Source organism: Hylobates moloch, unplaced genomic scaffold (assembly GCF_009828535.3).
Source record: "Hylobates moloch isolate HMO894 unplaced genomic scaffold, HMol_V3 SCAFFOLD_9, whole genome shotgun sequence".
In the NCBI taxonomy this organism is placed as follows: Eukaryota; Metazoa; Chordata; class Mammalia; order Primates; family Hylobatidae; genus Hylobates; species Hylobates moloch.
This window is the reverse complement of record NW_026652284.1, coordinates 61308239-61320305: the sequence shown is the minus strand read 5'-3', so window position 1 is coordinate 61320305 and position 12067 is coordinate 61308239. Positions and strand designations below refer to the sequence as shown.

Sequence of the window (12067 nt, the reverse complement as noted above, 5' to 3'; positions counted from 1 at the left end):
TAAAGAGACTTGTAAGTCAGCCCTGCAGCCGGTGTACCATGGTGATGTTGCCAGAGCGCAAATGGTGTTTTGGAAGGGCTGTCGGGAGTGATTCCCAGCACTGCACGCTGACTGAAAAGGCCGTCCATGGCTTCTCTTCCTGACATCCACCTAACTGTTGTGGCCTCATCAGGTTTGCCTCTGAATTACTAAGACTGTGCTTTCTGGGAGTTGAAACTATTGATCACATTAAGAATTTAAGGTTCTTGCTGGAGCAACATTCTCCTTTGTGTGGAAAGTCCTGAATTTTTATCTTAGACTTTAGGAATCACTGGCAACTTTTATAAAATGATAGAAGCTAAGAGTTCAAAAGAACCCTTAGAAATGACTGCATTTTTCAGAAGGGGAAACTGAGGCATGGGGAGGCTTGGACTCGCTTCAGGCCACACAGCAATTCAGTGGAAAAGAATGGAGCAGAACCTGGTCTGTACTTCTACATAGCAGCAATGTACCCGATCACTGCCATTTTACCAGACTCTGGAGTGGGAAAGAGCTGCCCTACATTCAAGTTCCTTTATGGGAATCAAGAAGGCTCCTAGGAAACAGAAGCTCTGACTTTATCGTCCCTTAATCTTTGAGTAAGCTGAAGGCCAGGTTTCAGCTCCAGGGATCCGGCTGTATAACCTTCAGCATCTGTACTAGTGCTACTTCAAATGTAGTTCACAGACCGGCAGCCTGGGTGTCACCTGGGAGCCAGTTAGAAATGCAGACTCGAGCCCCGCTCCAGACTTGCCAAATCAGAATCTGTAACAAGATCCCAGATCACCATATATACATCTAGCAGCACTTCTAGAACAGTGCTTCTCAAACTTCAGAGTGCGTCACGATCACCTGCGGGGCTTGTTAATACAGAGATTGCCGGGCCCCAGCCCCGGAGTGTCTGAGTCATAAGTCTGGGGGAAGGTTCAGAATTCTGCATTTCAACAAGTTCCCAGGTGCTGCTAACTGGGACCACCCTTGGGGAAGTTCCATTCTACAAGAACCATGACCCTGTCCCTTCCTCTACAAGGGGTTTAGGAGTCACACCCCTTGAGTCATCTGCCTTCCCTGCCCTCTCCAGGCAGACAGCTGTGAGGATAAGCTCTGGACATATATTTTTAAATACAAGTTCTGACTTTCTCTAATCAAGCTAGTCTCTCTTGAGACATTTCCCTAGCCCTAAGTAATTCACAATAACACCGGTAAATAACTTGGAGGGATGTATGTTTTGAGGATTTTGGTTCTATTTTTATGAATCAAGAAATATTTTGCCTGGCTATTAACATTTTTAAAACGTCATAAAGATAGCCATGATTTAAGCACTGGGTAATGATTTCAGCCACATTTTTGCCAGTGCTGGGTAAAACATTAACACTGTTAAGCCAGCAGTCCTTACGATGGCAGTACATCTAATGGTGTGGGAGAGACCACAGGACGCGTTCTCTAACTTGGCACTGGCTCACAGTGAACCGGTGTTACAAACTCCTCTGTTGACATTCCTTTCACATATGAAATGATCATCTGCTCTTAAATTCTACTTCTCCAGTCTTGAGGGTTTACTTTTCCCAGACCAAGCATCTTTTGCTGTGCAGTCCCAGTGAGGTAGTAGCTGTCTGCCGAAAGCAGGCATTTGTAGTTAGCCCAGGCTAAACAAGTGCTAAAAGGAAGTGGATCTTTTCGATATCATGAGCCACGAGTAGGAAATTTGATTGAGAGGCAATTGTGTCAAGCAGTACATTTTTGAACCTCTTGTCTTGGCAAAGAAACTGAAGTTTATTTTTTGTTAAGTCTTTTATTATGGAAAAAAAAAAGGTGGCTGAATTACTGTCCCTCAGAAGCCAAATAGAAACAGTGCAAAGCAATGCTTAACAGAGTGTGACTGCAAATAGTGCTGGTCTCAGTAAACCCGCCTGCCTGTAAACACCACATCCATCACAGCAAAACTGGTGGGATGTTTGTAAAGCCCTCCAGATACCTTGGAAGGAGGTTTATGATTAATGCATGGCTGGGAGTAAGCACTGGGAGTGAACATTCTTCTCTCTGGCACTAAAACAAGTCCTGATAGAGTGAAGTTAAGATTGCTAGGGAGATGGGTGTGGCTCCCACGTCCTCACCTGTCTGCTGCTGTCCCAGACAGGCCAGACGCCTGGAGGCTGTGAATACATGGGGCTGCGAGCGTGCTGGGTGGTGTGTTAGAAGAGGAAGTGCTGGGGACAGAGCCTGTAGCTGCATGACCCTAAATAAGGCACTGTTTCCTCATCCATAAAATCGATTCAGTAACATCTACCACAAAGGGTCATGAGGACAAAATAAAATAACCCACAGTAAAGTGGCTGGCAGACACACGGTCTGTGCTTACTTCCATTTTTCGGTGCTTTTTATGTCGAGCCTATGAGTCAAAACTGGTATGTAGCGAGCCTCTTGGGGACCCTGGAGGGAACTTGGGTAAAGCCACGGTGATGGATTATGTGCAAGCAGGAGCACCGTGGAGACCCACCTACCCTGGCCAGGTGGCCGGGCAAGCAGGCTTTTGTAGGTTCCTTGTGCCCCCATCAAGTTTCAGCATCACTTGAGAGGACGGAGCAAAAGGGTTTCTTCCAACTCTTACCACCTTTGAAGACCTCACCAATATGCAGCTCCTCTTGCCTCCTTTTCTTCCTTTCAACTATTAATTCATCTAATATATGTTAAGTGCCTACTGTGTGCCACACACTACGGCTACAGTTATGAACCGGATAGGTCCATTCGAAGTTCCTCCTTCCTGGTGCTTAGCCCAGCAGAGGAGACACTTGAATCGCTTCATAATTTCAATTTTGAGTAAGGAAGGAAAAAACTTGTAAAAGACGGGCCTCAGCCACACCTGAGATGTGGGAGGGTTTTGGCATCAGGAAAGCTGCCCCAAGGAAGTGAGACTCATAGGATGCTTAGATTTGTCAGATGAAAAACGTTGGAAAGAGCCAACAATGTTTAAGGCTGCTTTTTCCTTTAGAAGTGGAAGGTCCAGCCCCCTTGAGGCTTGTGTGAGGAACCTAGGAGCTGGAGAAGATGTGAAATTGTCATTGCAGAGAGGGGTCAGAAGAACACTAAGCTTGGGGACATGGTGAGATTACTGGAGTTGAGAGGCCTGCTGCGGGGGATGAAGACACCGATATTACAGTGTTGTGACTTTTCTCAGGAGATGTTCAGCTGCTTCAGTGACAATACAGAGAAGCCAGATGGCTGTGTTCATTCCAGAGTGAAGGAGTTGCCTTAAGGCCAGGTGCGGTGGCTCACGCCTGTAATCCCAGCATTTTGGGGGGCCTAAGCTGGCAGATCACTTGAGGTCAGGAGTTCAAGACCAGCCTGGCCAACGTGGTGAAACCCCATCTCTACTAAAATTACAAAAAAATTACCCAGGCATGGTGGCACGTACCTGTAGTCCCAGCTACTCAGGAGGCTGAGGCAGGGAATCACTTAAACCCAGGAGTCCTTAAAATCGATTCAGTAACACCTACCTTAAAGGGTCATAAGCTGAGATCACACCACTGCACTCCAGCCTGGGCGACAGAGGAAGACTCTGTCTCAAAAAAAAAAAAAGGATTTGCCTTAAGACACTCTTAGCTTATATTTTAATTGTTCGCTTAGTGTGCTCATCCCTATTACTCTCCTTCTCTTCCTTGTGGTATAAATTATGAGTTAAACTTGCATTTTGAGAATCTGCTTGAGAATCTACTCACCATTCTTCCTACAGAAACATATATTCAATAAAAATTCCTGACTGGCTCCTATTTCCCAGGTCATAGAGGTGCTAGGAATATGGTGGGAAATGAGGTGGAGACATCCCTGCCCTCAAGGAAATTAGATTGGATGAGCTAACATGCAAGGCAGGAAGAAATAGAACCTAAAGCCCAAAATACACACTGTCTGAAACGTTCCATGAAGCCTTCTTGTGCAAAGTGAATCCCCATTACCTGTGCTCCTTAGAACATATCGCATTAGCCCAAATAGAAGCGCATCTCAGGGTTCTGTCGGAGTGCATGTGATACGTAGTTCTAGAAAGACCATGCCCTTGCACTCTGCCTCCCTCCCTCTCTCCTCTCTCTCTCTCTCTCTCTCTCAATCTCCTCACTATTAAAAATGAACCTTGAGAATTGGCTTCCAAGTCAGAATTTGGGGGAAACCAACCTTAGAAGTGATTCCTTACCCATCAAATTCACTTGCTTTCTGGCTTGTCTGAGGGCAAAAGTGTTTATAAACAATAAACTATATTATTTCTGTGATGTAACCTTAATGTATTCTTGAAGACAAGTGACAGCCCCACACACCCCTCCACCAAAAGGGTCAGCTTTCCTGTTCTCTGTGCGGATCGATAGGTTTGGTGTGTACGAAAAGTGACCAGGTTATGCTGACAGACGGCCATGAGGATTTATAACTTGCTTTTAGGATGAGTGTCGGGCTCTCTCCCGTGAGCAGTGAGTCCTGATAGCAGGGTCAGTGTGGTCTGGTGATGTTAAGGCATTCCAGGTTTCTTTCATCTACACCCATTCTTAAACTGCTGCAGAAAGAGATGTCAAGATATCACTGGGTGGGGACATTAGAAGAGGATTCAGGAATCTATAAACAAGAAAAGCTTACCTTCCACCACCCTCTGTCGGAGGTGTGTTTTGCCCCTGACTCAGTGAAGGATCAGAATAGGGAGATCTTGATAACAATCGTGTAGGCAAAAGCCTTTGTACCTTACTTAGCAGGATGGAATAGTAAATATCTGGGTAGGTGATTCCCCATGTGTTTCCAACAGACACTCATCCGTGCAGAGTTCAGTGTGGCAGGCTTGTCTGTAGCACAGTCCCTATAACCTGAACAGAAGACTACCTGAATTTACACATTTTAGCTTAAAACTCTTTCTGGGGCTTGAGGATTCTGTTCAGAGTTTATTTCACCTTAGCCTGTGCAGCTGTCAGTGTGCTCACAGGGAACCCACCAAAGAATCTGCTTCCTCCGCCATCATTAAATCTGGTTAATTTAGAGCCCATAAAGTGTCGTTTTACCACATGGTTCCCACGCCTGGTAATGACCAGGAAGGAAGAATTCCCACCGGGATTGGGCCCTTGACCGTATTTCATCCAACAGTGAGGGGTCATGAGTGAAGGTGGTTTCTATCATGTTTAATTATGTGTCAACTGCAACAGCTGTAAAAAGGTAATGACTATCATTACTGACCTAGACCTGCTTCAAAGGAACTCTAAAGTGTCTGTTTCCATATCTAATCTCACTGGCCATCCCAACTCGACCAAATTATTATTTACAGAATTTGCTATGATCAGAGAACCTACCTGTTAAGGATGTTTGGCCAAAGAAATAAGTCGCTGCCATTTGGTCTGCACCTTTCATTAATTTGTGTGTTTTTTTTCCTGTTGGAATTGATCTTGGTGGCTGATAGTGCAGGCTAATGAAGACAATTCAAATGCCAAGCATAAGGCACCAACAATAATTGAGCAGCTTTCCTTAAAGCAAGTGCTGCATAGTGCTGAGAATAGAATTATGCTGCCACCTTGTGGTTAAAAGTGACACCTGCTGGCCGGTCACGGTGGTTCACGCCTGTAATCCCAGCACTTTGGGAGGCCGAGTAGACGGATCACGAAGTCAAGAGGTGGAGACCATCCTGGCCAACATGGTGAAACCCTGTCTCTACTAAAAATACAAAAATTAGCTGGGCGTGGTGGTGCACACCTGTAGTCCCAGCTACTCAGGAGGCTGAGGCAGGAGAATTGCTTGAACCCAGGAAGCGAAGGTTGCAGTGAGCTGAGATATAGCACCACTGCACTCCAGCCTGGTGACAGAGCGAGACTTTGTCTCAAAAAAAAAAAAAAAAAAAAAAAAGTGACACCTACTGTTAAATTTAAAGGCCAGTGGTTTTTCTAGTGATTAAATCACTTATTCATTAAAACAAATGAGTGGATATAAAAGGGTAAGAGAGTATGGACCTTTTAGTCCAAAATAATTAATCAGACAAATCTTTGAAAGAATCCCCAATGAAAGTCCTTTAACCATAAGCACTGACCTTTCTCAAGGCCAAACAACAAGTTCTCACGGTAGTTCGAAATTATACAAAATTGGGGTGGAGATTGAGGTAGTACCACTGCGTCTTTTACAGCAATACTATATGCTTGTATTACAGTCTCCAGCCATGACTTTACATCAATGCAGCCAATAATGAAGCCTATTGCATAGCAAACAGAATTAATGTACAACTATTAATCTAAATCTGTGATCACATTAATATTACCATCTTCTGTGGCTCATCTTAGTACAGCATTCAGGTGCCAAAATTAAGTGTTAGTAGAGTTACAATTAAAACAAATGGTCCTTCTTTGTCCTGTGTTGAATAACTCAAAGAATATTTACACATGTGGTCTGATAAGAGAAATTTTTTAAACTTTGAAGAAATAGGCTGGGTGTGGTGGCTCATGCCTGTAACTCCAGCACTTTGGGAGGCCGAGGTGGGAGGAGTTCAATACCAGCCTGGCAACATAGCAAGACCTCATCTCTACTAAAAATCAAAAAAGTCAGCCTGGTATGGTGGCGCATGCCTGTGTTCCCAGCTGCTCAAGAGGCAGCGGTGGGAGGATTGCTTGACCCCAGGAGGTCGAGGCTGCAGTAATCACAGCACTGCACTCCAGACTAGGTGACACAACAAGACCCTGTCTCAAAAAAAAAAAAAGAAGAAATAATATCCTATGTAATATTATATAGTTGAATGCAAGTTTATTGAGTCAAGTAAGAACAGGATTCAGAGAAATAGACTTAAATGTCTTCATGAAAAAAATCGTAAGGGATGCTCCTCCAAATGGCTCAGATATTTCCACTGGAAGAGATCATCCCTGATAGTCAAGACGTAACTTACTTGATATTGAATCAGCCTAAAATCAGATGGTCCTTGTGGACCATAACCATGTCACAGGACAGCACTGCCTTGGGTGGCACAGTGTAGAGTCTGGAAATGCCATGATTGCCACAGGGACCCTCCTGTTCAGGGTAGCTTTTACTATCCATACACTATGCCTCCTTTCCATACCGTCTCCCCCATCACTCATCCTAAGAAAAGCCTCCCTGGCCACCCGAAAGGACACTGATTTCCCTCCACCTTCCCTCACTCAAAAGAACAGAACGAGGACCCCCAAGCACTGCATTTAAGGGCAGTAAAACCAACACATGAGGGTCCAGTCTAGGGGCAGAGCACTGGGCCTTCTGCATGAGGCCTCTACCCTCAGCTGCTCCAAGAAGGTGAAACATAAAGTGATCCATGTGCATCTGCACACATGGGGAGGGGCCATCCCCATGCACAGGGGAGGAGCCAGTCCACCGACACACATTTACCGGGAAGTCCATCTAGACATGTGAGCAGAAGGGTGAGCAGGAGGCTCTACAACTGAGTCTTGGCTCAGTTGTAGATGAGCTGCCAGAATTTAAGGAGATAGCCAGAGAAGGCATGGGCAGCAGAATTTTGGAAACAAACATCCAGAAAAAAGAGAGAGAGACCAGGAGAGAAGGGTAGCAGTGCACAGATCTTCCCCAAAATGGGAACCGTCCACCCAGGATGTCTGTTGTAAGGATCAAAGATTATGTTAGTCTAGATCCCCTCAGCCACCACTCCCCCCACCTCCCCCCCACCAACACACACACACTCTGCCAGGCCCCTAAAGAAGAGTAGGTGGCACTTGCTGGTGCAGCCACTCTTGACCCGCCAGCGCTGCCCACAACCACGGGGACTGGTGTCCCACAGTCCTCCTGCAGAGCAGCACTTAGAGGGTCCAAGAGGAGAAAGCTGCCCCTGCAACTGGGGCCTTTGTCCCCGAGGACTACAGTGCATCTGACTCAGAAACGTGCACTTGATGATGATCATTCTGTTCGCTGTGAGAATTTTGTCCACAGTAAGAACTTGGGAAAAAGTCTTTCAGTGGCTTTATAGACAATTCTAATTGAAGGGGAGTGAGCCAGGAGTTTCGACACATTTTCTCTTGGTTCCATCCTTTATTCCACAGCTTGTAATAATCCCCTTTCATCCTCTTTCTCCCTGCACTGTTCTAATAGGCTGGGCATCCCACATCTCTCATCATATTCTACTGACCTCCTTCTGTTACGAGAGAGGAGAGAGAAAAGAGAAACATGTACAGAAAGGAGAGAGGTGTTGGCAATTCCACAGTAGGTTTCATGGATGGATGTCTGGCTTTTGAATAACTCACACAGCAAACTCTTTTCTAAGAACATGGCATTTTATAAATAGGCATCAATTACTCTGTTGTATGAATGAATGAAGAACAAACAGATGCCTGCACAGGAGATAGATACCTTTTGTCTGTGATTCCTAAAATGTTATATGCTTTGGACCTGTGTATAAAAATGTATTTTATATATTTTCATTGGCCATCATGATTTAGGTGCTTGCTTGAATGTATTTTAAAACCTACTGTGGTGCCAATTTGTAGTCTCAGTTTAAAGTGAATTATTCTTTGCATCAACAAATCACGGAAGTGGTGGTTATTTTCATTTGGTTATAGCTGTCTGGGGGCAAGCATGCAAAAGTAATTTGACTTGTTATTACTGTACGCCTGTCGTGTTTACAGGCATAATATACATACAATCAAACATAGGAAGAAAGAAGTTCTGTATTACGCAGGAAGTCCTGCATTTATATAATTATACAGCCTTAGAAGATGTTCATGTTGATTCAAAGATTGAGGAAAACAACTTCATCTCTCAGAACTCTCTCTGCATACATTGTAGGTAAAAGTCTCTTTTTCTTCAGCTTTTTAATATTCTTTAACTTTGAGTATTCAAATAAATGTGACAGTGTTTCACCTGGAGATAATTTGGTCCGACTGAACCACCTTTGCCAGAATGGCTTTTATTCTCCCCGTTTTAGGAGGCACCCTGGTTTGCTGCGAAGCCACCCCTGCCATCTTGATGTCTGTGCTCAGGGATGGCTGAAAACAGTCACAGCTTTATCACTGAGGCAAATGAAAATGTAAATACTGACAGTCTTTTTCAAGGAAGATATGGCACTATTATCAAAAAACCAAACTATTTGCTTATTCATGACACTTGAGACCAACTTAAAGGCTATTTCTTTTCATTTAGAATGTTCTAGAAATGAGCAAAGCAAATATTCTTTAAACAAGGCCTCTGTGATGACAGATCATTTGATATACGACTCCATTTTTAAAATATCTCTAGCTCTTAAGATATTTCGCACAAGGAATCTGACCGTTTCTGTTTGGAAGTATTGGGACAGGGCGCAGTGACCCTGTGAGTCCCAGCATCCCCACAGTGACAAGGAGCTTTCCTTGATGGACACAGAGCACAGGCTTTGGAGTCTGAGACAGCTGGACTCATCCCTCCCTGCCACTTAGCTCCTGTGACACTCAGGGGAAGTCACCACTCTGCTGGGATTTAGCTTCCATCTCTGTAAAAGGGGGATTAACAGTGCCTCCTACACAGGGTGGTGACAGCAATTAAATGAGGAAAGCATTTAGCAGAACATACCAGGTACGGAAATGTACTAGGTAGAGCTCTTATGCTTCTCTTGCAGTTGTTTATAAATAGGTCTTATTTATTGCCGGGGATGTATTCTTAGCACATACTTCATTCATTCATTTGAAAATGCATTTATTGGGTACTCACAGCAGGGTAGTGAAAACATACTCAGAATACATAACATTCTCAGAATAAATAAATGCAGGTGAATATAAAGACATTCTATTTCATTAGTTACATTGACCTTAAACCTTCTCAGAGAACAGTGGGTGAGGGAGATGAGAGATGGCAGTGGGTTAGGGAGATGAGAGATAGCAGTGGGTGAGGGAGATGAGAGATGGCAGTGGGGGGCAAGGGCAGATGATGAGTTGCATTTTTGCAAAAGCTATATAAGAATTGTTATATACTGTTCTGATTTTTTTTTTAATGAACCTAAATGAGCCATGTATTTATTTGCTATGGAGTACTTGAAATCTTTATTTGAAGACATTAAGAATCCATCCAGGCCAGGCGCAGTGGCACACTGTAATCCCAGCACTTTGGGAGGCTGAGGCAGGAGGATTACTTGAGCCCAGGAGTCTGAGACCAGTGTAGGCAACATGGTGAGACTTCATCTCTACAAAAAATAAAAACATTGGCCGGGAATGATGGCGCGTGCCTGTAGTCCCAGCAGTGGGGGGTGGTTTGGGAGAGGATTGCTTGAGCCCAGGGAAGTCAAGACTGCAGTGAGCCATGATTGTGCCACTGTACTCTGGGCAACAAAGCAAGACCGTGTTTGAAGAAAAAAAAAAAAAAAAAGAACAGAAGAATCCACCCCCAAACATATCAAGATAAGACATCCATTGCTTCATACACTGGGCCAGGCAGCTTTATGTTCCCGCTTTCATTTTCAGGTAAGAAAAATAAAGGCCTAGACCATGGAGGGGACTTGCCCAGAGTCCAATTTCAAGTCTAGTCCGGGGCTCTCCTCAGCATCCAGCACACGCTTCCCTGACTTTGTGCAAAGGTCTTGCTCCTGACAGGGACCGAATTACAGATTCTGCCACTTTACCCGAGAATTACTCTCCAAACGCACTGGTCTCTTTGCAGGACACAGCTCTCTGCCCCCATGTCACCACCTTTGAAGGACTGATTCCCTCGGCTGGTGCCAGTGCCTGCTCCTGCCATGGGGCCCGCGGGGAGCCTGCTGGGCAGCGGACAGATGCAGATCACCCTGTGGGGAAGTCTGGCCGCTGTCGCCATTTTCTTCGTCATCACCTTCCTCATCTTCCTGTGCTCTAGTTGTGACAGGTGAGAACCAGAGTGTATATACCGGTGCCTTAAACTAATACATGCCCTGTACCCAGAAGAGTTTCTGTGAAAAGCCTGTTAGGAATGGAATCCCGCCACAGAGCCATCCCAGAAACTTGTGCATTAGCTTTAACTCCCTTCTCTCTGCTGCAGAGCGTCTCGAGACATTCTTTACTCACTGAAGGAAAACCCGTATTTGGTTTTGCTAGAGAGCAACTAGAAGAGCCCTTATATTTTAAACTTCCCAGAACGAAAGTCTTGCTGTTCTTTGTATTTTAAACTTCCCAGACTGAAAGTCTTGCTGTTCTTTTGAGCACACCCTTGTCAAAATGGATTTTGTCTTTTTTCATCTGCGGGCGTTTTGAAATCTTTTTGCCACCACCCCGCAGAAGTTACAGAATGTTTGCTGCTATGTGGTTTCGGAGGGATTGTTTATGATTAAAAATGTGTAGTGTAGACCTTCAGTTTCTCAAGAAACAGATTATTTTCCCAGGAGAGGAACATGCTGTATGTGAAATAATCATCAGTGTCCTTTTTTTAGAGTTATACTTCTCTCTGTCTCTCCTCTGTCTCATATAAAATGTCAGTACCCCCCACAAGAGAAATCTTTGCTCAGAGAGAAGTTCTTTCTAACCAGAAGTGATTTTTCAGGACAGTCTGGAACTGTTACAAAGCACATAACCTTCTGATGGGCTGGATGCCACCAGAGACCCATGCAGACCAGCCCTGTCCAAACTCTCCCTCCACCATGGAAGCAACTCCAGGAGCGTCACTTAAAATTCTGAAATGGCTTCCTACCATAAAATCTGTCAGAAGAAGAAAAGCCAAGACTCTCTGAACCCAGCTAGCCTCGTAATCCCTGCCAAGCCTGGACCCAGACCTCTGTGGCTGGAGCGGAGTCTGAATGATTGGGAAGATGAAGAAAGAGGCCGGAGGGCCGGGGCCTCCCGGGGGCCTGGGACGGGCCTGCTTCTGTAGTTACTCATGCTCCCACTAGGTGTCACCCTTGTTTTATAGAGAACGTGGATGGGCCGCGTATTCTCTACAACTGATGGCTTTCTTTAGACTGTCCCGAGTAAAAACAAATTCTATTTTTACTTGACAGACTTTCCCATAGACTGGAAGTACATATGACTCACCCTGCGAGCATGTACCCTTCCTGGCGTGCCAAAAATTTGTATTTTCTCCATCCCACTGCAGTGTGTGACTTTGCAGAGACTCTAAGTGAGATAATTGTCTGCATTTT

At 44.8% G+C, this 12067-nt stretch overlaps 1 protein-coding gene across 3 annotated transcripts in view; it reads left to right on the top strand.

The window, feature by feature from the left end:
- Window positions 1–12067, top strand: part of PAG1 (phosphoprotein membrane anchor with glycosphingolipid microdomains 1) — a 136221-nt gene that overhangs the window by 107604 nt on the left and 16550 nt on the right. For all 3 annotated transcript variants that reach the window (XM_058444620.1, XM_032759914.2, XM_058444621.1), the window contains exon 4: window positions 10621–10821. In XM_058444620.1, coding sequence (XP_058300603.1) covers window positions 10697–10821 — 125 coding nt within the window. In that variant the 5' untranslated portion in view covers window positions 10621–10696. The remainder of the gene's footprint in view (window positions 1–10620; window positions 10822–12067) is intronic.